This window comes from Castor canadensis, chromosome X (assembly GCF_047511655.1).
Source record: "Castor canadensis chromosome X, mCasCan1.hap1v2, whole genome shotgun sequence".
NCBI classification, from domain to species: Eukaryota; Metazoa; Chordata; class Mammalia; order Rodentia; family Castoridae; genus Castor; species Castor canadensis.
Genome location: NC_133405.1, coordinates 101,821,547 through 101,848,337, shown reverse-complemented (window position 1 = coordinate 101,848,337; position 26,791 = coordinate 101,821,547). Strand labels below are relative to the sequence as shown.

The following is a 26,791-nucleotide window of genomic DNA, read 5'->3' as shown; positions in this document are numbered from 1 at the left end:
AAATTGGGGAAAATCGAGCAAGAATTATAAAATGAAGGCCTTTATAAATCAGGCTAGGTTGTAGAAACTTCAGAGAAGTTTAAAAAAAAATAGAGTGTCATGTTTAAATTTTGGAAAGTTCATTGGCAATGGTCTGGAAGGCAGTTTGAAAAGGGAGAAATGGAGAGAGAGTCTAGAATTTGAGAAACAAGTTAGAAAACTGTTGAAATTGGCCTCCAGGTAAAGTTGAGGTCCTAAATAAGAGAAAGGCAGTACGAATGGAGAGGGGATAAATTCAAAGGCTTTTAGATCAAGAAATGAACTTTGTGAATGGAATGAATAAATGTGGTTTAGTGATGGGGAAGGATCTTTTTCTGACTTAGTTAACTGGTGATATTGTTACCGCTATCTAAATATTTGCACTATGGGTGGAGCGTCAGACTCTTGCTCAGTGTGAGATTTGTGTGCTGTGAGGTATTCATAGAATATGTGGCAGGTGAAGATAACCAGAAGGCATTTGGAAATTTATGCTTGGTGTCTTTGGAATTCTTTGCTTTCCCTTCCTTCTTATGCTTCCTACTAGGGTTACCCCCACCCATGTTATCACTGGCTTTGTGGAGTGAGTGTCAGCATAAAAATGCAATTATGTTCAACAATGATTATTGGGATATGGATTGCTTGGTGTTTGCCACAGTCAAATTGTTGTTCCAGCCTAAAATTGACACCATTATGACAGTATGTTACTGTTACCGGAAGGGTGGTCTGAGGAAGATGTGGTCAGAAGGTTCACGTATCTGTGAGAAGAATTCAGGCAGGATTCAACAATGTAGTGAAAGTGATAGTAAAGTTTATTTAAGGTGAGGGGAAGGCACTGCAAGAGAAAGCAGTGGGTTCCTAGAAGCTCTGGTTTCTCTTTTTAAAGGGTCTTTATGAATTGAAAGTGCCAAGGCAGGAAAAATCTGGGTAATCTCTGCAGGATGGACTAGGGTGATTGACAGGTTTGATTGACAAGGTCTTGTCATACAGCAAGGGCACTCTGCACTTGCACTTAGGCTAACTCTGAGGTTTGAAATTATATGTATGAGGTGTGATCGATATTCATATTTTCAACAGATGGCTTTTACCTGAAAGGTCATCAATGGTGAAATATCTCCCAACGCTTCCTGCAAAGGCTTCTTGGAAGGATTTAAGACTGTACAACTGTTAGTAGAATTGAAAAGAAATTTACAACTGCAAAGGATGGTATTAGGTTGAGATAAGGGGGCCTGAGAGTCCCAAAATACCTATTGCTAGCTTGCCTTATTATCATATAGAACCTAGTTAATTGTCCTAAACTACATCTGGTTTAGATCTTGTCTAATAAAAGTTTTAGGGGCTTTAATATTAGTTTAAAACTTTCTTCTGTTTACCACCTTTGTTCCTTTTAGGAAATAGTTGCTTTCTCACTAGTGCTGCTTACTGCTGTGTTCTCTTCTAGGATAAAGGTTTAAATCTGTTTTCTCCCCAACTCCCCAAATCATAATAAATAAAAAACAGCTCTGTCCCCCAAGTTCTGGCCTTAAACTTTTACTGGTACTTTACTGTGGTCTAAAAAGCTTGTTTTTGTTTAAAATCATGGTTGATCCATGACTATCGCACCTGTTCCTGCTCAATCTATGTAATTTTTATGGGTTTGATGCTTACCACTGTTGGGTGGAAATACTTTTCCTTTTCCCACTTAGGTCTAGGAGTTAGGGACCTGCAAATTAACGGACAATAGGCAAATTAACAGGAGAAAAGAGAAAGTTCGTCTTGCACTTGAGAGTTGTTTTGATGAATAACCAAATAACAGAGGTGAAGGTTTCTATATATCAACAAAGAGATGGTGATGGTGATTGTTCAGGGTTTCAACAGAAAATTATGTATTAGGCTCACAACAAAATGGAGAGGATACAAAGATTTTTCATCTCCCCATCTGCCCCCACACATGCATATTATTCAAAGTCCATAATTCACCTTGAGGTTCGCTCTTTGTGTTGGACATTCCATTGGCTTTGACAAATGAATAAGAATATGTATCCACCATTGTGGTATCATACAGAGTATTTTCACTGCTGTAAAAATCCTTTGTGCTCTACCTATTCATCCCTTCTTCCTCTGACAACCAGTGATCTTTTTATTGTCTTTCCATAGCTTTGACTTTTCCTTTTGGGCCTTTTGATGCTAATGGCTGGCTGAATTCCCGCCTTCTGATTCTAAGGGTCAGTCTTTCCCCAAAAGTGGAGGGGAGTGGTCAGGAGGATGTTATGTGTTAGTTAGGGTAACTGCAAATTGTTCAGATGTTTTCAGTTTAAAGTAATTTTCATACCACTTTGGAGTGCTATTAATTCCTTCAGCAGTGTGGTGACCATGACATAATAACAGAAGAAGGAAGAAAAGGAAGGGAGATACTTACAAAAAGGAAAGCAACAGCCTTTTCAGAAACCCCCATAGTAGAACGCTGCTTTTCTTAATGTCTGGAATTGTGTCATATCACTAGGTTTTTCTGACTGAGCTAACCAACAGTGCCTTCCATGGGATTTCATAGATTTAAGAAGACCTGTGTCTCGTCCATCTGTCGCCCTTCCCCCATTCTCCCTTCCTTCTAGGATCTTGTTATGTTGCCCAGGCTGGGCAATACTCTCTAGAGCTAGGTATGGGCACACACCACTGTGCCTAGTTTCAATGCTTTCTTTGTTTTACCTTGTTTTCTAAAATTCACTGTATAATTTATGTCTTTTTTCCTAAAACATTTTTGCCGAAGTATTTTTTTATGTAAACAGAAGCAGAACCCTCAGCATACTTCCCATCAATTTGGAATACTGGGGAAACTGAGAGAACCTAAGGGGCGGCATTGTCTTCTTCCGCTTCTTACTGCTTTTTATACCTTTCTCTTACAAGACTATAAAAAATAAAGCTTGCTGTCTTAACTTCAGAGTACTACAGAGTGCTCACCTCTCAAATTTGGGGTTGTATAGCCTAGAGCCCAGATTATGTCACTTAGGGCATTGAGGAAATTATCTAAAAGCTGTGTTGTTATCTAAGAGCTATATTGGGATCAGTGAAAACACCATGAATCTGGAGTTTCGGATACAAGGCCCAGACTCCTGGGATTCTACATGCAAGGTCCATCCATTCGCTCCTATATGCCCAATAAAGAGACATGGCGAAGGGCAGACAAAGGAGATTTATTACCCGGCTTGGGAAGAGATGCTTAACCTATCTTCATCCATCTTCAGGGTAGACAAAGAACTGGGGGCCTGAATGCAAAGGTATATATGAACAGTCCCAGTCACAAGTGTGTTTTGGTTGGCCATTATCTCAATGAGAGGGTTCCCAGAGGGGTTCCAGAGGAGATGTTATCTATGTCACCACTTGAAGGGAGCAGTCTGGTTCCCAAGAGATGATTATTCTTGCCTCAGGGTGCAGCCTCATCATTATAAATAATTGTCCTCATTTGGGGGGGGGGGTCTGTCCTGCAAGGCTCTCCTGTTCCTTAGTTTTAGTCCCTTGTCACAAAGATGTTATCAGTCAGTCCTATCCTTCCTTGATTCCAAAGTGGCTGCTGGAGAGAATGACTCAAAGCAAAGGACAATAGGTACAAAGTGGAGACTGGGATGCCATGCTTTTCTCCTCTTTTTAGTTAATTGTGGGCCCCAATAAGGAGTTCTTTTCAGTAAAATTAGTTTAGACACCTCTTACAACCACTGTGGACTCTGGTATTGGTGGACTACTAATGAAATGAACCACATCCTTTACTGTAGACACATTATAAGAGCCCTTACCATAAGCTTATAATAATCTTCTTAGTTATGATTTCTTAATTTGCTGTTATAATGGGTACTGTAATACAGTTTAGATTAGAGATTGACAAACTTTTTTTTTTTAAAGAAATTTTTATTAGGATACAGGGGGGTTTCATAATGACAATTCTGATTAGACATATTGTACATTAGTTACAGAACTAGGAAACTTCTTGCAATTGCTTTAAGTGGGGTGGGGAGGAGGCTGAGGTTTTCTAGTTCTGTTTCATATAGGTATATGAAGTCCATCTACCATATACCATCACCTTAATCTCCTTAGTTCGCCCTTCCCCCTCCCAGGAGTCCTCCCCCCCACCCCCCCCCCACAAACACTGTGCCCATTTTACAGTACTGGTTTTCATAATTTGAGTTGACGTTCAGAGGGGTATCTCAGTGTATGCCCTCTGTGGATGTGCTTTACTTTGGTCTGTTCAGTCCTGTCAAATACTCCCTTACTCCCCAGTTTTCAACATCTTTCAATATACATTCTTATATCCTCTACCTTCACATCTTGTGGTATGTGATATTAGTGTTGCTCTGTCATTCTCTTTTTCTTTCTCTCCTTCAGGAGTTCCATAGAGTAGTTATACTGTTACAAACATGTTCTACAACTGAGTTTGTATATGATCATACCTGTTATTGTGTGTATGTTTATCTTTGGATCTGTCTTCCACATATGAGAGAAAACATGTATATTTTGTGTTTCTGATCCTGGCTTAACTTCACTTAACATGATGTCCTCCAGTTGCATCCATTTACCTTCAAACCCTATGTCATTATTCCTTGTGGCTGAGTAATACTCCAGTGGGTATATATACCATAATTTCATGACCTGTTCATGAGTTGTAGCGCATCTGGGTTATTTCCCGAGCTTAGCTATTGTGAATAGTGCTGCGATGAATATCAGTGTACAGGTGTCTCTAGTGTATCCTGGGCAAACTACTTTTGTAAAAAAGCAGATAACAAATATTTTAGACTTTGTAAGCCAGGTGGCCTCAGTTGCTACTACTCTCCCTCCAGCTGTTTAGCCGTAAACATCTGTAGATAATATGTAAATGATGGGCATGGCTATGGCTACCTGAATTTGACCTTGTGTTTGTAGTTTGTTGGTCCTTGCAACACATACTTTTCTTTTGGGGAGTGGGGACTGGGAAGAACTGGGCATTAAACCTCAGGCCTTGCACATGCTAAACAAGTGCTCCACCACTTGAGCCATAGCCCCACCCCTTTTGCTTCAATTTTGTTTTCGAGCTAAGGTTTCACTAACTGCCCTAGACTGCCCTAGAACTCAAGATCTTTCTGCCTTTGCCTCCCAAAGAGCTCAGATTTTTGGTGTGTGCCACCATACCCGGCTCTGGGGTAGGTACCTCTAAGGATTTGTATTAATGCAGGAGTACAGTAGTTCTTTATCTGCAGTTTTGCTTTCTGTGGTCTTAGATATCTGCAGTTAACTGTATCCTGAAAATATTAAACAGAGAATTCCAGAAATAAACAGTTGATACATTTTAAATTGCTTGCTGTTCCAAGATTATTATGAAATCTTGTGCTATGTCCCTCTGTCATCCCAGGGACATAAATTCTGCTTTATTTTAATTCTAGTGTGTCCACACTATCTGTACTACCTGCTTGTTAGCCACTGAGTAGCTCTCTGGGTTATCAGATCAACTGTCTTGGTATTGTAGTGCTTTGTGCTCAAGTTATCTTTATTTCACTAAATATGACTCCATAGCTCAAAAGTAGTGATGCTAGAAATTTGAATATGGCAAAGAGGAGCCATACTGTGCTTCCTTTAAGTGAAAAAGCAAAGGCTCTTAAGTGAAAGGGTAAAGGCTCTCAATTTAATGAGAAGTGAGAAAAAAAAAGTCGTATGCAGAGGTTGTCAAAATCTGTGGTGAGGGTCCAGTGCCTGTGTAATCCTAGCTACTCAGGAGGCAGAGATCAGTAGGATCTCTGTTCAAAGCCAGCCTGGACAAGTAGTTCAGAAGACCCTATCTCGAAAAACCCCATCCCATAAAAGGGCTGGTGGAGTGGCCTAATTTCAAACCCCAGTATCGCCAAAACAAACAAAAAATAACTGTAGTGAAAACAATTCCTCTAGCTATCAAATTGTGAAGAAGGAAATAGAAATTCATATTAGTTTTTGCTGTCATGCCTCAGATTGCATAAGTTACAGCCAGTGTTTGATAGGTGCTTAGTTAAGATGGACAACACATTAAATTTGTAGGTAAAAGACATGATTAGAACATGTGTTCTTATTGATGGCAGTGTGCTGCTCCACAGAGTATTCTTGAGCAAGGGATCCTCTGGACACAGTGACACCACGCCATTTACTGCAAGTAAGGGATGGTTACACAGATGGAAGAATCAGTTTGAACTGAAAAATACGAAAATTCCTGGAGAGGCTGTGTCTGCCAGTGAAAAAGCTGTTGCCATATTTCCGTTAGATTTGAAGTTGATTGAGGAGAAAAGGACACTATTCAAAGCAAGCCTTTATTTGTGATAAAACCCAGCTCTTCTGGAAGATGCTCAATATACACCTTCATTCATAAACATGTAAAAGAGGCACCAGGGCATAAAACATACAGATGTGGATTAGCCTTGGTACTCTGTGGCAGTGATGCAGGACATGTAATAAAGCTCTCAAAAACAAAACCAAAAAGTTGTATTTTGAGAGAACAAGTGCATGCACATCCATATCTTTTATTATAGTATGTTGATATAATTGTTCTATTTATTAGTTATTACTGCTAATCTCTTACTGTGCCCAACTTTTAAATTAAATGTTATCAAAGTTATTATGTATGTATAGGAAAAAAACATAGTACATGCAGAGTCCAAAACTATCCACAGTGTCAGGCATCCACTTGAGGGCCTTGAAGCGTATTCCCCGCAGATAAGGTTACAGCTGTATAAATAGTATACTAAATAGTATTATAAATAGTATACTTTCAAGAAAACGATCCCCCAATTCCTCACAGTACATTTAAAAATGACTACATCAAATTTATGCTCATTTGCATATCGGTACCTTTACTCACGTCATCCTTTTTGTATTAACACATTGGGCACCATTAACATCTTTGGTGAGACACTGTATTGATATTTTGTGAGGGAATATATGCATTTCAAGGCCGATAACAATTCATACCCCAAGATTTCCAAAGATGCATGGCTTAGAGCCTCTGGCTGAGATGTCTTGTTTCTCTCTCCTTCTCAGACATCTTGAGATGTAGCACCCAAGTACTATACTATCCTCTTTTCCTCTTTGTGTTTGTGGCTTGACCTATACCAGTATGCACTTTGTTTCATAATCTTTTGTCATTAGATTATAAACTCATTGAGGATAAGATTTTCTGTCTGTTTTGTTCACTACTGTAAAAGAAGAAGAATACCTTTTCCTTCTTAGGTTCATTGGCCGGGACCCCTGTAATAAAAGACAGTTAACAAGAGAAAAATATACAAATTTAATGTAAGTTTTCTGTAACATGACAGTTTTCATAAGGAAATGAAAACCCAAAGAAATAGTTAAACCTGAGTGTAATCGTAAGGAAGAAAAATATAAAGTCCCTTATTATGGTAGGATAGTGAGGAAAAACTTAGCCTGTTGGTTCAGATTTCTCTTTATGTCCCTTCAGTTTCAGAGAGATGAATATAGGGAGGTTACCTGTCAAATGAGGGTCTCCTCCTTCAGAGGAGAAAGGTGGGGGATGGTCAGAAAATCCTTATTGCACATACTGTTTCTCAAATTCCTTAAGTTTAAATGTTTAGCATGGCAAAAATGCTATATTTTGGAGGTACTGTGTTCTGAACCTTGTCACAGTACCCATAACTTTGCTATCACTCAATAGGTATATTCAATATTCAATTCATTTTGTTTTCAAAATGAGACTTGACTCCTAGTTAATAGATGGGGCAATGCTTTGTACTAATACTGGGTCACCCAAGGAAACTGAACACGCAGGTTTAAATACTAGTAATTGAATGAAGTACATCTTTGGGCACCTGCTCATTAGCTGGTGTGATAACAGGCGATACATGTAGATGATTAGCATTCCTGTCTTTTTGGATTTTTGTTTGATGAAGTAGAGTTAATAGTTAATACACAAATGAAAATAATAGTAGTTACGAGTGAGATCTGGAAGCTGACCTACATTCCATTCTTATGTCTAATACTTAGTGCTGTCTCTGAGACTAAGTTGCTTGGTCTGTCTCTGAACCTTAGTTTCTTTATAAATGAGGCCACCTACCACCTTATAAAGTTGTTAGAATCTTTTAAAACAGATGACATTACCATTGTGCACAAAAATTGTTTGAACGTGGTTTCTTGGTACTTGCTAGGCAGCCTTGAGCCATACCTCCAGACCTTTTTGCTCTGGTCAATTTGGAGATAAGGTCTTGTTTTTTTTTTTGCCCAGACTGGTCTGGACTTCGATGTTCCTTATTTTATGCTTCCCACATGTCTGGAATGATAGGCACATACCACCATGCTCAGCTATTTTATGTTGAGATGGAGTCTCCAAACTTTGCCCTGGGCTGGCCTGGAACTGTGATCCTCTTGATCTTTGGATGGCAGGCATGTGCCACACTGTTCTTTGCTATTGGTTGAGCTACATACACACACCATCACCACCGACACCATCCCTCTAGATTGCTGCCTCCCAAGTAGCTAGGATTACTGGCATGAGCTTATTATCATATAATAATCTCATATGATAAATTGTGCAAAGACTAATTTAGAGGTTGGAAAGATTACCTGTGATTTGACAGGTGGGCCAAGCAGCGAAGCTTCACAGGGAAGGTTGCATTTAAATGGATCTGCAATAATTGATATACTTTATGGGGTGGCAAAAATGATAGCAGATTTCCTAGAGCAAGAAGGATTGAGTATAAACAAAGTAAGGATGTTTGGAAAATGTAGCATGTGGCCTGAAAGTAGAAATGCCTTTTAGTAAATTCGTCTGTTTCCACCTTCTATGGGTTATCTGTCGTTACTCAACTCTTGTTCCCTGTCCCCAAGGAGACAGTGGTCTTTCAAATCTTGGTCCATGATTGTAAATGAACTACTCCTGCATTCTGGGTATCCCTGTCTCCCTTCCTATGCCCTACACTGCATGCTTCTTGAGGGTAGGGAAATTGTATCTTAATCACTTTGGCTTGCTCAGACCTTGAGTATTGAACTTGATACCTAGGAAATGTTCAAATTATTTCAGAGGCTAGAAAAATAATAAATGAATGATCCTGATTAAAAAGTTGCAAGTGAATTATAAACAAGGCTTGGAGGAGTGGCTTAAGTGGCAGAATCACCTGCCTAGCAAGCTTGAGGCTCTGAGTTCAAACTGCAGTACCACAAAAAAATAAATAAATAAATAAAAAAGTCATTTGCCTGGTGCTGGTGGCTCACCTCTGTAATCCTAGATACTTGGGAGGCAGAGATCAGGAGGATTGTGGTTTAAAACTAGCCCTCGGAAATAGTTTGTGAAACCCTAGCTCAAATAAAAAAACCATTACACAGAAAAAGGGTTGGTGGAGTGGATCAAGGTATATATAGGCCCTGAGTTCAAACCCCAGTACGCAAAAAGGAAAGAAAAGAAAACAAAATTAAACATGAGTGTCCCGTGTTGTTCCCCACCCCATGGGGCTGGGGTTTGAACTCAGAGCCTTGTGCTTGGTAGGCGAGTGCTTTACCATTTGAGTCACTCCGCCAGCCCTTTTTTGTGTTTTAAAATAGGGTTTTTAAAAAAATTTTTTATTTTATTCATATGTGCATACAATGTTTGGGTCATTTCTCCCCCCTTCTCCCACCCCCTCCTTTACCCCTCACTACCTGGCAGAAACTATTTTGCCCTTATCTAATTTTGTTGAGCAGAGAGTATAAGCAGTAATAGGAAGGACCAAGGGTTTTTGCTAGTTGAGATAAGGATAGCTATATAGGGAGTTGACTTGCATTGATTTCCTGTGCATGTGTGTTACCTTCTACGTTAATTCTTCTCGAACTAACCTTCTCTCTAGTTCCTGGTCCCCTTCTCCTATTGGCCTCAGTTGCTTAAAAGTATCTGCTTTAGTTTCTCTGCGTTGAGGGCAACAAATGCCATCTAGTTTTTTAGGTGTCTTACCTATCCTCATACCTCCCTTGTGTGCTTTTGCTTTTATCATGTGATCAAAGTCCAATCCCCTTGTTGTGTTTGCCCTTGATCTAATGTCCGCATATGAGGGAGAACATACGATTTTTGGTCTTTTGGGCCAGGCTAACCTCACTCAGAATGATGTTCTCCAGTTCCATCCATTTACCAGCGAATGATAATATTCCGTTCTTCTTCATGGCTGCATAAAATTCCATTGTGTATAGATACCACATTTTCTTGATCCATTCGTCAGTAGTGGGGCATCTTGGCTGTTTGCATAACTTGGCTATTGTGAATAGTGCTGCAACAAACATGGGTGTTCAGGTGCCTCTGGAGTAACCTAGAGTGGTTGTACTAGTTTACATTCCCACCAGCAGTATAAGAGGGTTCCCCCCGCATCCTTGCCAACACCTGTTGTTAGTGGTGTTGCTAATGATGGCTATTCTAACAGGAGTGAGGTGAAATCTTAGTGTGGTTTTAATTTGCATTTCCTTTATTGCTAGAGATGGTGAGCATTTTTTCATGAAAATAGGGGTCTTTTGATGTATTTACCCTGGCTGGTTTCAAGCCTTAATCCTCCTCATCTTTGCCTTCTGAGTAGCTAGGATTACAGCCATGAGGCACTGGTGCCCGGCACCTGTTAGGTTTTGCTTTGGCATGTGATTTTTTTTAAATGATAAAATTTGTTCTAGGTATATATTGTGCATTTCTGTTGAATTCTTTCTTCCTGGCAGTATTGAACATAAAATTAAAAACACTTCAAAAAGCAGAAGGAACCAGAGAAAGAATGCAAATGCAAGCAAGAGAGAATACAAATGCAAGCATAGTCCAAGCATTTTCTTATTCCTGAAGAATAGATTTTTTATTGTAGACTTACTGATTGAGTTTTGCTGGTCAATTTTTTTTTTAAATTTCTAGGTAAGTTTGATTAAATAGAATCCAGAATATCTCTCCAGATTGGACTCTGTGCCATCTGCTGACTCAAAACTGTTGTTTTACTGTTTAAAAAAATGTAATGCATGATAGAGTTTTAAGAAATTAAAACATCTTGAATACCATATTTTATATTAGTAACATCATTTACATTAGATATAAATGCTTTTCCTAAAAATATTTTTCCCTTTCTTTATAGAATGCTGCCTTTTTATATGGTCTTGGTTTGGTCTACTTCCATTACAATGCATTTCAGTGGTAAGTTGATATAACATAAAGTTAATAACTCTACTTGTTTCCAGTAAATAGCTTGTTTTAGGTTGTTTGGTTTGTTTTGCTTGATTATGTTTTCATGCATATGTGATAAATTAAAAGTATTTTAGTGTCAGTAATCCTACACTTTTTATAATCTCCTCAGATGATTAAATTGTTCCTTTAAAAGTGTCGACTTACCTTAGATTGTTTAGTTATATGTGTTCTTAAAAGACTCTGGTATAAGTCTGGTCAAGGAGGGATCTAGGAAACTTTTTGGAATTTCTCTGCCACTCAAACTGAGGAATGACTATGATTGATCTCAGATCTCAGTATCTGTGAATAAATGATCCATGATGACTAGTATTTTTACCTTTTCTTACTTCTAGACAAGATTGACCACACCCCATACTCTAGTTAGCATTAGCCAATTTTTAGTAACTAGGTACCAGATCAAAAGCTGTCAGTTCTCTCTCATTCCTGTAAGATAACAGTAATGGTACCACTTCATAGTTGGAGATTCATTATATAATAATGTATAAGATTTAATAGACATATGAAGTGTGGGGCCCTGTTATGTCTTTTGTCCCATCGTTTTTCTGTTTACTAGACAAGACAAAGTATGCTCTAATGGAAAGGACATAGAATTTGGGTTGGAAGATTGATATTTTGGTTGCATCATTGCCACTTAATCCCTCTAGGTCTGTTTTCTTACTTGTTTAAGGGAAAAAAAAAAAAAACCCAAAGCAAAAGTACTTTGCAATTGCATGCCTTTTATAGAGTTTCGATGGTCAGATGTGAAAATTCATGTTTTATAAACAGTAAATCCCTTTGTGGACATTTTTTATTTAAAGCATACCTGACTTTGTCTGAGTACCTTCTCTGCTCCAGAATTTTAAGCTGAGTGTGTGCACTGAGAGTCCAGAGGAAGGTGATTATGTGGCCAAAGCTTACAACTCTTACCACATACCTGTTATGCATCCTGAATATTTATTAGAGGCCTTTTACATATGTATTGGCAGGGATTTTGTGATTTTTAAATCTAAAAATCATTTTTATTATTTTTAAGGTTTTATATGATAAAACTTTAGTCATGGATGGCTTTTCCTAGCACAATTTTTCTTCTCAGTTTTTGGTCCCTTTTTTTGTTTGTTTTTATTTTTTGTAGTGCTGGGATTTGAACTCTGGGCCTCTGCTAAGCAGGTACTTTACCACATGTTCCCAGCCCCCTGTTGTCTTTTGGTCATATATGGCAAATAGTGCCTTGTTAGAGAACACCTGTGTGCATAATCATTCAGAACACTGCTTTGTAAACTTAACAAAGCTATAATCTTTATAAAGAACCTCTGTAATTTTTATCTAAATTATCTATTGCTGTACATCAACCCTAAATTAAGCCTCCTAACCAACTTTGTTCCTACTTTATCATATTTAAAATCAAGGATTTTTTTTAACTTTGTAAAATTTCTTTCTTTCTTTTTTTTGGGGTGGTACTAGGGTTTGAACTCAAGGCCTTAGGCTTATTTGGCAGATGCTCTACCACTTGAGCCACTCTACCAGCCCTAAATCTTATAATTTCTTGATGATCTTCACAGAATTCAAAATTCTTTTTTGGACTGTACTGGGGTCTGAAGTCAGGACTTCATGCTTACTAGGGAAGGGCTCTACTGTTTGAGCCACACCTCCAGCTCATTTTGCTCTGGTTATTTTGGAGATACTCTCGCTTTTTGCCTAGGCCTGACTGGACCACCACCCTATCAAAATTCTAAACTTGTAGGACTTGAGGTGGTCTTAGAGAAATGTAGTTTTTTTTCCCTTTAATATTGGGGGTTGTGTGGGGGAGAAGAATATGTGTGGTTAGCTCAGTATGGCATAACTGTTTAGTTAATGGCAGAACAAGCTTATATTTAGATTCTCTAACAAAGTATTTGATTCCAAGTTTGAAGACTGATCGGTGGGTATTTTTAATCAATATGTGTAATTGCTTTCTTGGACACATAGATAACAGTCTTTATGGCCCATTAGAAATAGTTTAGGAATGGATATACATACCTCTTACTAGCCAGCTTTCACCTATCTGTGGTAATTCATGAGCACCCTGTACACTGAAGATAAGAACATGAAATTAGTAACAAGGTGAAGTTGTCAGCAGTTCAAAATTCAATTGCTTTAATAAATTGGTCTTGTTTAGCTAAGGGTCTTACAGCTATGGAAAATTACTACATCTTTTAATTTCTTATGTATATGTATGATTTCTATGTCATTCAGTTGACCTAAGGAATAAATCTGAATGATAAAAGGACCATGCAATGTCCTCCCCTGCCTCTCTCCTCTCTCTTCCCTTTTCCCCCAGCAGAGAGCTAAAAACTGCTCTCGATAAAGTGATTCCTTTACACATGTATGCCTGCAAGTCCCATGTCCTCACTTACTCATGAAGGTGGTAAATTGCTACTACTTTGAACTGAACTTGTCTTTGATAGGAAATATATATCCTATAGTAAGAGGAAATGAACTACATACAGAGAAAGGGAAAGTTAGACTGACAGTAAAGATAATTGAGGAAAAAGTTTAACATCTTTTGATGGTACAGTAGAAAGAAACAGAAGCTATTCTTTACAGTACAGCTTATGGCCATATTCTTAAATGTATCTCCCTAAAAATCTTTATCAGCTATGTTTGCCTTGTAACCTTTTGTATTTTTCGTATTGATCAGTATCAGAATGGTCTTATGGTGACAAAGGTAAGAGATATATAATTCTGTGCTACAGGCATAGGAGTTTGGAAATTAGCCTCCCAAATCTAGTTAATGGGCCAAGAAGGATATGTAGTGATGACTGTTATTACATTGATGTCAAAAAGGATTAGGGGAATGGGGTGCAGATGAGTTCAGAAAGAAGTAAGTTTCTTTAGGTTTCATTCACATAGCACTGTACCAATCATAAGTGTTCTTAAAGGTGTAGGAATTTCTGCTTTCCTGTGTGATTGTTGTTCTGGGTGCAGTAAGGTGCAGTCTAGCTATAAATCAATAATAACATACATACAACATATATATATTCAGGAGTTAAAGATTCTTTTCAAGTGAGAAAATCAAAAAGATTTGAGGAAATAATCAAAAAGGCTTGAGTAAGTAAGTTTTTAAAGGTGGAGATGGTTGAATGACAGAGAATAGTGCAAAAAGAATCTCAAATGTAGTTGTACCATTGACCCTGGGGCTTGCCTATCATGTGGTCTGTTAAATCCCAATACTTAATGTATATTTTGGTGCTGTCGTAATATAAATATGCTCTTAAATTGAAAGCTTAATTTTAAGTGTATTTCCATTAAAGTAAAACAGTTGGTGTTAACATATGTTGAGTTTATTACATTTACTTACTAGCAGATTTAACTAAGGCAGTTATGACAAAGTTTGCTTACTAGTGACACAAAGATTGCCAGAGAGAATTTGGAAGAGCTTTGATTAAGTTTCAGAGAAATTATGGATAAATATATAAATCTCGCAGTAAGGGAGGGAAAAACAGTATCCCACCGACTGGAGTGATGAAATGAAGGCTGTATAGAGAAGGTAAAAGAGCTGGAGAGATGATACTAGCCTCATGTTTAAGATCCTTTCTGATTCAACCCGACATAATCCTTCTAGCCCCACTGTTCCTCTAAGTGTATTCTTTATGTTAGTCACACTATATTAACATTTACCTAAAAACATCTTAAGTGTTTTCCTTTTTTTAGCTCTGTGTCTTTGTGCATGCCATTTACTATTTGGTCGTCTGTCTCTTTCCATCTCTATGTTTAAAAACTCTTACTTACTCAAGCCGTTTTGATTATTTCCTCAAATCTTTTTGATTTTCTCACTTGAAAAGAATCTTTAAACTTCTGAATATATGTGTTGTATATATCTGTTATTATTGATTTATAGCTAGAATATTCTCCTTTTAATTAGTGTGAAATTAGTTTATTTACCCCTATGTGTTTCCTTGGGAGAAATCTCCAAACTCAACTTGAGTAGCCCAAGAGAACTTAACATTTTTTATTTCTCTTTCCAAATGTGCTAAAACTATGCTCGGGACATTTTGTTAATGTTATTATTTTTTCTATGCTTCTAGGAGGAGTGTTTTAAAAACTATGGTTTTTTAGAAATTTTATGAAAAATGAACATTGCTTTAAAATATATTCCACATACTTGTATGTTTTTCAAAAGTAGGTTTTAGCTTTCTGTCATTTTCTTTTTAAAATTTGTTGATAATGGCAAACATTAAATAAAAATTTTTTAAACTGAAAAATATATAGAAATAATGTTGGCAATAAAAACTTATTTTAGATTATAATTGAAAAAAATGCCAGTAGTATTGTATACAGCAATATGTACTTTGTTGTTGTTGTAGTGACGAGTATTGTAACATAGTATGAACTATGAACCTTTTCAGGCATATATCATGAAAGTATTTGTAGTTTTGTATTGTTATTTCTCATGTTTAAAAATCCTGTCAGTCAGAATTCTGACATCTGCAGAAATTACATTTGTTGGTAATTTATGTATTTTAGTTTGATGTGAATGAATAAAATGATAACCAAAATTAGGATGTAGTGTGGAGTGGAACCTATTTTTTTCTCCCTCTCCTTCTGCTGATAATGCACACAGGAGAAAAAATTGGGTAAAAGTTTAGAAAGAAAATGTAACTCAGATATTTGAATAATGTATTCTGTGTTAGATGAAGGGAACTGATAAGTGAAGAGAGTATAGAGTGCATTCTCCCCAGCAGAAGTCCCATCACCTAACATTTACTAAACTTAAATCTTTGCTGTATTATTTAGAATATTAAAAGAGCAATGTGAACCCTGAGGAATAGACTTAGAAAAACTGGAGACAGTACACCAATAGGTAGAGAATAAAATAATTAGAAAATAATATGGAGTGAACCTAACTGCTGGTTAATACTAAGCAAAAAAAAAGTTGATTGTGAATTTGAGTGGTGAATCTTGACGAAACTAGTGGATTTAGAGGGAAGCTGAAGAATCAAAATATTCCCGATCAGGTGAATGTAGTAAGGAGAGAAGCCAAGAAGATCAGTATTTGCATAAAGAAATTTCTGAGCTAAGCCAATTCACAGCTGAGGAGAAGCACTGTTATGGGCATAACTGAGAATGAAGTTTAAAGGTACTGTTCACAGTTGTTAGAATAATGGTTATTTTTTGAGGAAATAAATGCAAGCCAGATCAGAGGGAGGAAAGTCCTTAAGGAGTTGATTTCAGTAAACTAGTAATGAGATAATGAAGTTGTGTATTTACAAGGTATTGAATTTGAAATAAATTTTGAAACAGCAGCAAGGAGAACTTGATGATTAGGATATATACTGGCTGTAGCTGGTCCCGGCACTTTTAATAGACCTTAAAGAGTAAACATGGACCCAACCTAGTGTGCTTGGAGTGTGTGTTTTTGCTTATAGATTAATAGGCCCCCTTCCTCCCAGTGTGTTAATGCAGATAGAGAATATGTTAAAATAAGCCCATGTTTCATTGTACCTATGTGACATTGTGAACCAAGTGGAAGAAATGTCTGTACTAAAAATCACCTTTGGAGTAAGATAACTATGTTTAGGGGAAAGGCTGGAATAGATCCTGAGACAGAGTGGGAAATATTTTTATTGAGGGGTTGTTATTGATGTTCTGTGAGCTTTTTCTTTCTCTTCCTCATACATTGTTAACACGTTTTTTCTTTCTTAACTTTTCTGGTTTTTTTTTTTTTTTTTTATTCCTTTTTCTGTTTTCTACTTTTCAAATTCTTTTTCTTTATGTCTGTTACTCAGGCCTGCCTGGATTTTCTATTGGCATGTTTGGACATTGCTTATTTCTGACCCATTTAATCCATCTGATAGTTTTCTGACATTATAAAGCATGATCCACAGTTTTTATTACTGTAAAAATATATAAAGTATACCTAAATCATTAATGCTGTTTTAAAAATAAAATTGATATAATCATCATCTGGGTAAATAAAATTTGCTGTCACCCCAGAAGCTTCCAAAAATTCCCACATACCCTCTCTCCCAGTCACACCATGTGCTATATATAGTTGGCATCATTTATTGCTGCAGTTTTCTTCCTACCCTTCCCCTCTCCCTTTTTCTTTGTGGTACTTGGGATCAAACCCAGGGCCTAGTGCATGCTACCAGTCCTTCTCTCTAACCAATTCGATGCCTCCATCTCAACCTGTATGTATATTGTCTTCTTCCCTTCTCATGTGTGCATTGATTAAGAGAAATAGTAAACCACTTTGAATGAAAATGGTAATTTGCCCGACTTCTTTCCTGTGAGTCTTTTAAATCGTGTCTGCCCACCCCTCAAGAAGAAAGTTAAGCAGTGTTACAACATGTTATAAAGATGTTGTGAAATTAGATTAGATTTGACTCTATAAAAGATTCAAGTGCCCCCATTCAGTTTTTTAATACTCATTTACATCATTTTATAAATCTGGCATTTCATTTAAAAACTGTATTGCATAAAACACAAATTTTAATGTACTACCGAATAAAAATTCGTACGTACGTTAAAAAGATATATCTCGTGTCTATATTCTTTCAGGGCAATTAAAGCATTTCAGGAGGTGCTTTATGTTGATCCCAGCTTTTGTCGAGCCAAGGAAATCCATTTACGACTTGGGCTTATGTTCAAAGTGAACACAGACTATGAGTCCAGTTTAAAGGTAGGTTGTTGGGTTTTTTTCCAAGATAAAATGTTTGATTTCTGTGCTTTTGTTGTTGTTGTTAAATATATGTACATTGAGATATTGGAATTTACATTGGCACTTTAAAAGAAATTTGAAAATTTAGATGACGGAACTGTTTATAAATTGTGAACCCAACCTGAAAAAATCTGGTTGGGTTTCAGGATACACACAAATATATCCTGCAACTGTGTGGTAACTAAGTGTACTATTAAACTTTCCTTTTGTTTTTAAGTTATGACTAAAGTCTGTCATCAGGAAAGAAGAAAAGTTTCAATCTCTGTTTAGACATTTAACTCCTCTATAAGTGATTTGTCACTGTAGAGGTCACAAACAGCTACTTAATGATGTATCTGTGATCCAGTCATTATTGATTTCTTGGCATGGGTCTCAATAGAAATTTGTTTACTTGTACCATCAGGACATATCTTATATCTAAATTATAAAAAGAAATATTCTCAAGACCTTTAGAATGATGGTTTGTGAGTATAAACAATTTTGGGAAAGAAAATAATGTTGATTAAATAGTTTCCTACTTATGAAAATTTGATACTTTTCCAGGCTTTCATTTTTTTGTCTAGTTTTCTGTGCTGTCTTTGCCAGCACTTTAGGTCTAACTGGGCTTTTCATAAAAGTAGTGCTTCCATGCATGACAAAGGAATTGCAATTTGAAATGATTAGAAGTTCTAGGAAAAAGCTTTTAAATTTTTGTGAATTTATGATAATTTATAATGGTTGCTTTTTCCAAATACCTCCATTGCATAGTGTCTTTAATTCTAAAGGTTAGGGGGAAGGTAAAGGAGCGAGATGAAGAATGATTTTAGTGGTTTGTAGTTTGAACTCATTAGTAAGGAATTTTATTTCATTAAAGGTTTTTTTTTTGCCTCATTGTTCTAGATTTTTAAAATAGAAGAACATAATTTTTAAATTATGAAGAACAGTGCTGATGGTATGAAAGACAGAGGTAACACAATTATAAACACTAAGACAGGTAGATTATGAAGAATTTAGCACACAGTGGTTAAAGATAAGTGCAGTAGAGGAGTAAGTCCTGAGGGTAATTTTAATTAGTATCAACAGTAAGGGATACCTGGAAGTTACCAGTTTTTGTCAGGCTTAGAAAGCAGCCTTTTCTCAAACTGTGCTAAGAGATGTTAGTGGATTTAAGATGGAAAATAAGTTCAGATATGCTGCTTTGTATATTTTAATACCTCTTGTTAGACATTCAGTTTGTATTAGTTATCATAGACTTTTAATGTATTTTATACAATAAAACAGCATTTCACAATATTGTCACAATACGCCTATTATGTTACAGAAGAATTTTTGGTAGCAGTTTGGTAAATATTGATCAGGAAATATATTTGATGGGAAAACCTAATTAGATGTGTACCATATTATGGAGTATAATTTTCTCTAAATATTAGCACAGTGATAGCTTAAATAATTCTAAGGATGGAGGTCTCTTTTCATGAAGGTGGCAATATTTAAAGTCCCTTTTAATCAGGGGAAACAGTATTCCATAGCTAATTGAAAGTTCCTGCTTTACTTGTACTTAACCAAAACATTACTTTGTACCTCTTTTATTTGTTCAGGCATAAGTTAAGTCTAACAAATCTTTAATTCTTGGTGATCTTAGCAAACTTGCTTTAAGTAAAAGGCAACCTTCTTTTTTGGGGCCTTCATTTATTTAAAGTATCTGATAGCATCCTGATATCTCATTTGTATGAACATCAATTTTAAGAATTCTTCTTATTTCTCTTCCCCATATTGTGAAGGTTTCATTGGATTTTTATCTCATCCTGACGTTGGCCTTTTAATACTTTTCTCTTCTATATATATTTCTATCTGAAGGAGAATTTTAGACATCAGTATTTTAAGGGGAAGAGGAGGTATTTTAGGTTATACTGTAAATACTTAGCATTCAGTGTGAGTGGAAGTAGGAATCAGAAAGAATTGTATGCCTCTCTCCCCTAAGGTTGCCTCCAGTTTTCCTGACTAGTACTTTACCTTCATCTGGATAAAAGGGGAACCTTTGATGACTTTTCTACCATATCCAGCTGCTTTCATATCACAGTATGTTGATATAGATGCTTTTTAGGCTTCAAGTCTATCTGGTTAAAGTAACACAAAAATAAGTAACTTACATGTGAAATCCAACCTTCAGGATTGGTTGATTAAGCTGATCCAAGGTTTCATCAGGAATTGTTTCCTTTTCAGTTCTGTTGACTTATTCTAAAGGTTGATCGCTCTGTTTGATAATGTAAGGTAGTTGCCAGTGCAACCAAAGTGAAAGATTTCCTTTTTCATGTTTTATATAGAAAGACATTGTAGAACAGTGGCTTACATGCTTAGTGTAGTGCTGGCATGTAATAGTGCTCAATAAATGATCATCATCATAATTTAGTGCAAGAAAACGATCCTGGCTTCCTGTTGGTCTTTTAAAAAATACTTCACTTTGTATCTCATTGGCCAGAAATAGGCCACATGGCTGTTCATAATATTAAAGGAAATGTTACCACTCTTAGATTAGTTATGCCCAATCTTTTTTTGCTTAGTTTTTTTTTTTTTTTTAAATTGAGACAGAGTTTCTGATACTCCCGCTTCCACTTCTCCTTCCTGGCAGATCTGCTGGGATTATAGCTGTGTACCATCATGCTCAACCTCAGCTATTCTTTTGTTCTCAGTTGACCCATCTAAAACTCCTCTCATTTGGGATCACTGTGGAGATTGATTTTGAAATTCATTTTCCTGTCCCAGAATTTAAAGCTTTTTTTTTTTGGTCACTCTTCCTATCCTCAGAAATTGGCCAATAAAGATTTCATATGTTAAGTAAATGGTGGAGATGCCAATTCTTTTTTTAAATTTTCTCATCTTTTTTTATTTTATTGTTTTTACATTTTCTCACATGCATATACATTGTTTGCTGCACACCCTGCCCCGCAACCGCATTCCCCGCCCGTCCCCCTCTCTGGGCATAACCTGTTCGCCCTCTTGTTCTCTGATTTTGTTGAAGAGAAAACATAACAGATAATAAGCTACCAGACCTCTTCACTACTTCCTAGCCCCCTTCGCATAGTGGGCTTGGCCAGTTTAAGATTACTGTAGTCAACTCCTCTATAGTCAGCAAATCAACCACATTCAAGCTTTTAGGTTTCCTTCCTTTTCCCTAATCCTCCTGGCATGGTCTCCCCTTAGTATGTGACCCATGTCCAGTAATATTGCTGCATTTGTTTTAGGTCTATAAATCCGCATATGAGGGAGAACATGCAATTTTTGGCCTTCTGAGCGTGACTAAATTCACCTAAGATGATGTTCTCCATCCAGTTCCACCTATTTACTTGTGAATGACAAAATTTCATTCTTTGTGGCTGAATAAAACTCCATTGTGTATAAATATCACATTTTCTTAATCCATTTGTCAGTACTGGGGCATCTTGACTGTTTGCATAGCTTGGCTATTGTGAACAGTGCTGCAATAAACATGGGTATACAGGTGCCTTTGGAATAACCTGAGTCTCACTCATTCCTTCAGGTATATCCCTAGGAGTGGCATTTCTGGATCATATGGCAGATCTATGTTTAGTTTTTAGAGAAGCCACCATATTGTTTTCCAAAGTGGTTGTACTAGCTTACATTCCCACCAGCAGTGTATGAGGGTTCCTTTTTCCCGTATCCTCGCCAACATTTGTTGTTGGTGGTGTTCTTGAGGATAACTATTTTAACAGGAGTGAGGTGGAATCTTAGTGTGGTTTTGATTTGCATTTCCTTTATGGCCAGAGATGATGAGCACTTTTTCATGTGTTTATTGGCCATTTGGATGTCTTCCTTTGAAAACGTTGTTTAGTTCAGTTGCCCACTTCTTTATTTGTTCATTGATTTTTTGGGAGTTTAGTTTTTTGAGCTCCCTGTATATTCTGGTTATCAGTCCCTTATCTGATGTATAGCTAGCAAAGATTTTCTCCCACGCTGTGGATGGTCTCTTCAATTTAGAGACCATTTCTTTTATTGTGCAGAAACTTTTTAATTTCATGTAGTCCCATTTGTCCATCCTTTCTTTTAGTTGCTGGGCCACTTCAGTTCTACTGAGGGAGTCCTTGCCTGTACCTATTGCTTCCAGAGTGTTCCCTGCTGTTTCCTGTACTAACTGCAACATTTTGGGTCTGATATTAAGATCCTTAATCCATTTTGAGTTGTTACTAGTACTGGGTGATAGGCATGGATCTAGTTTCAGTTTTCTGCAGGCAGATAATCACTTTTCCCTGCAACATTTATTGAAGAGGCTGTGTTTTCTCCACCATAAGTTTTTGGTGCTTTTGTCAAAAATAAGGTGAGCGTCGCTGCGTGGATTCATATCCACGTTCTCTATTCTGTTTCACGCGTGTTCGTATCTGTTTTTGTGCCAGTACCATGCTGTTTTTATTGCTATGGAGATGCCAATTCTTAATTTGTGAGCTAGTTTAATATTATCTGAGCCAGAGTTCATTCCAGGGTGACAGACCTACATGGTAGTTTGTTATTGCTATTCTTCTCTGCTTCAGATAATAACCCCCTAGTTGGGTTTAGTTGCCTATTTAACTCCATACAGTTAATTCAGGGTTTTATTTCATTACCCTTTAATGATATTAATGGTAATTACTTACATTTGTTATATATTTGAAGTACTGTGCTATCATTACTTCTGTAAAAGTACAGTAATTTTGGCATAGTTTTATGTAATGCCCCTAATTTTCACATCCTGGTAGACTGTTAAAATTAGTTCTTTCATGTGAAACTAATAAATGAAAATGAGATGTAATAATACCTATTTTACATATACCCATATTCTTCAGCCCATTAATGGCAACACATCTATTTAATTTGATGAAGACTGTATAGAATTTCTCCCTAATGTTTACATACTAAAACATGTCAGCTTAAGAATTTTGTTTTGAATATTAAAAGGGTGGCTTTTACTAACATATTTCTAAAGTACGTCAGCTTAAGAACTTTTTTTGAATTTTTAAAGGGTGGCTTTTTAAAAATGGGACTTTGTGGATTGTTGCCAACATAAGTCTTTTTATACTTTGGTATTTGATGATGGTAAGCACTGATTGAAAGGGCTAATATGTAAGAGATAAGAAGATGAGAATTACAGAGATCGTTCACAAATGGGTTGAACTCACATGAGAGACTTGTGTATTGAATAGCCTGTCACTTTACCTGGTGTAGGTTTTTCTTGAACATATAGATAATGAAATGATAATTTGCCTACTGTAAATAAAATGATAAAATAAATGGTAAAGCGCAGGTAGGATAATTTTTATAGAGGTTTTTTTTTTTTAGTGTTATCTATTAACAGAATTTTTTTCTATACAAACCGATACTGCATTTGTTCTTTTCTGAATGCCTCATTTGATCAGTTCATTGAGTGTATCTCCCTCTTCTCCTACATCCCCCTCTACTATATTTGACATGGAACTTCTGAGCTAAATAGCAATTACACTTTCTTTTAACTTAACTCTTCTTTGGGAATTAACTTCTTTTCCAGATGCCTGATCATACTCTGCATAAAGCTCAGGAATTTTATTGTCTGTTTTAAATGCCAGTATATTAAGGCAGAGGAATTAAAGTGAAAGCAGGATATTATGTATTTCCTTTTAGAAACCATGTTTCAAATTTGTGAAATGCCTCCTGTCTTTTTTTATTTCATTTATTAATGTTGAATGCAAAAAGTGTTTCATGTAATTAAGCTACTGTGAGCTTTATATATTCTAGAAATATTTGTTGAGTTTTTGAATATTGCCTATTAATTTTATCTATGCCGTAAGTTTCTAAAATATCAGTAGTATTTCTTTGCTACACTTTTAACCTTTGATTTTTGTTAGGTCATTTCCTGAAGATAATAGAAGTTGCTATTATTTCTCCATATTTGCCATACCCTGTTTCCTTCATGATGCTTGGTATCTTACCTTTACCATGTGGTGTTTTGAAAGTTCTGGTCTCCACTGGTTTTACTTGAGAGAGAGAGGGGTGTCCCACCCATGTTATTCACCTTTTTTAGGGGACTGGGAATTTCCCTCTGTTTTTCCAGTTCAGAATGGAAAGAAATTCTTCAAGAAAGGATCCTGCAGAGTATTGGCATATCAAGGAAACTGTACTTTTTAGTCTTCATAGGAATTGGTTGATACATCGAGATGGTGGGAGAGGCCTAATCCTCATTTTTAGGTACTTTTTATTTAAAGTATTTTGTATTTGTCATCTGGTATTGGTAGTAACATCACTACCACATATTGAGCCTCATGAGGCAACTCTTAATACCCATTCCTTTTGAATAAACTTAAGTAGATACTAAAATATTAGTACATTATTCTGGTAAAGCCTTTAAGAAATTCTTACTATTAGTTATATTGTATTTCTTCCTTTAGTGTAACTATTGGTTCTTATATGTAAAATTCACATTGTTAGATTTTGCACTATTTTTTATGTTTGGCAGGAGATTGGATTATGATTGAGGAAACTGCAAGCCACTTTATTTCCTGTGATTTAAATCTTCCTTTTCATTCTAGTCATTGGCAGAAGTCTGTTTTCAATGGAGTATAACATCACTGTTCCTTTTGGCAGAGGATGGTCATTTTCTGTTTATTTTGTTTTCTGTCCGTTTTTCCTCACTTGTGGAGAGGAAATCTTTCTCTGGCTCCTTCCTTTTTCTGCTACTCATTAACTTGTACTTTACCTTGTAATCCTCCCTAGATATTATTCTGTGTTACGAAGTGATACTGTAAGTGCTTTATGTAGCCATTTAATGATGCTTTCTATGCTTTACTTTTACCTGCCCATTTCTGTTTTTCCATTTGGCACTTCACTTCTTCCCTGGTTCTGTGGTATGCATTGAATATGTGAAGTAGCAAAAATGGCTGAAATACATGTTTGAAAAGGATATGTTTGAAAAGTACATGGCTGCTTATATGTGTGCAGTAGCCATGCTCTCTATATTTAATAGGAATTAGGATAATTTCAGGATCTCTATGTCACAGTTTTGTGTCTTTAGTGTTTTTAAGTGTAGAAATCATTTCTAATTAGCAGTGGCTTTTAGTGTTACTTATAATGACTTAAATTTGTAGGTAAATTTGGTATTGAAATCAGCCTTAAATCAGTTGATGTATCTAATGTCACATTAAAAAAGGAGATTATGTTCTAAAGCAGTATTTTACAGTGCAAATTGTTATACTACCCCCCTTTATAAAATAAACATCATGTTCATCTTAAATTAGTTATTTATTTGCTTGTCAGTCTTACTCTGATATGAATGCAAATTGTTCTCTAGATAGAACTGGAAAATTAAGTTGGCTTTCTTTGATGGTTTATGTACAGATTGGACACACACCAGGGCTACTTTATAAAATTTCTAATCAGTTATAGAAATATGATAGCTAAGAGGAATTGGGAGACTTAAGTAGGATACAGCTATATAAGGAAGACGATCAGTAAGAGCAGTAGGATAAATCTTCCACCATCTTGGAGGATGGATGAATGGATGGAGGGAGTAACACATCCTAGAGATTTTAAGGAGGTTTACTAACTGACTTGAAGTGGGAAGAAATTCCCCATTTATTGCCTTGATGACTGTGTTCTTAACTAAAGAAATAAAGTAACAGCAGGTTTTGGGCTTGGCAGGTCAAAAGGCTCTTCAGTGGAGATAAATCATTTTAAGAGTATTATTGAGGTAGACTTAACTGAGGAGTATCACATATTGTTGTGGACAGATGTATGTCTGGAACCAAAAGGCAGGGCCAGAAATAAGGTTTGGAGCATCTCTAGTATGCAGGATTTTCCTTTTTTTGTTAAAGACATTTTTGGAAGAGACCAGACTAGACTGGTATGCGCTTCAAAGGAGGAGCCTCTTTTTCGAGTGAACATTCCCAGGATCTGTTATATATATTAGGATGTCGCTGTGTGCAGTAGAGTCTCTCAAATATGCAGTTATATTAACTTTTTATTTAAAAAGAGAATCAAAAGAGCTGAATTTGAGGGCTTTGAGAGAACATCAGTGTGACTAGGAATGTGTCTCACAATCCTTTCTGGAACTTAGCCAGTTTCAGTTCTATATCTCAATTTCAGAGTCCAAAAATAAGTGCCCCTAAAGAAAATACCCTCAAATTCTAGGACATTTCTCAGGTCTTACTCATTCATCCTGGGCTCTTAGCTTTAGAAATCATGGTTTTGTTTGTTTGTTTGTTTTGTTTTGAATCATGCTTTTAGAAGTGGCAGTCTGTAACAATGAAAAAGAAAAAATAATTCACCTTTGCAGGAAAATGAAACGTAAAACCCTGTTTTTATTTTTAATTATTTATTATTTTTTTTGAGGTTTTTTTTTTTTTTTTTTCCTGGTAGTACTGGGGTTTGAACTCAGGGCCTTGCACTTGCTAGGCAGATGCTTTACCACTTGAGCCACACCCCCAGCCCTAAACCCTATTTTTAAAATGCTTTGCAAAATAGCCTAAGTTCTTTCCTCAGCCTTGACTCTTTACTTACTTTTCTTTGTCTGTTTCTTTTTGATTTCATTATAAAGTTGTCTTTACTGTGCCCTCCCAGAGCAGATTAATTTTTTTAAGGTTTCATTAGCAAATTAATTTTAACAAGCTTTCTTTTTAGTTCTGTAGATGTTTAGCCATAGCAGAGTGTATGGTGTAGAGTAAAAGCTTATTGTCAACATGCTATTCCTAAAAGCCTTTGTCTACCTTTATTGAATATAAACAGCAGTACTGACTACACACATGCCTTGTTTATATGATCTGACATAAAGGTTTCTGAGGGCAAGAACATGATTTTAAAATTCAGAATAATGGCATTCAACCCTGATGGCATATTGGAATAATTTGCAGATAATTTCTGGTTTACAGGGTGTTACCCTCCAACCCAGTTGAATAAGATCATCCTAGATTGAGCCTGGAATCAAAACATTACTCTAAAGTAATCATTTACAA

The 26,791-nt window shown here is 36.3% G+C and overlaps 1 protein-coding gene across 6 annotated transcripts in view; it reads left to right on the top strand.

Moving 5' to 3' along the window:
* Window positions 1-26,791, top strand: part of Kdm6a (lysine demethylase 6A) — a 198,442-nt gene that overhangs the window by 102,061 nt on the left and 69,590 nt on the right. For all 6 annotated transcript variants that reach the window (XM_074062348.1, XM_074062345.1, XM_074062346.1 and 3 more), the window contains exons 5-6: window positions 11,055-11,113; window positions 17,684-17,804. In XM_074062348.1, the coding sequence (XP_073918449.1) occupies window positions 11,055-11,113; window positions 17,684-17,804 (180 nt within the window). The remainder of the gene's footprint in view (window positions 1-11,054; window positions 11,114-17,683; window positions 17,805-26,791) is intronic.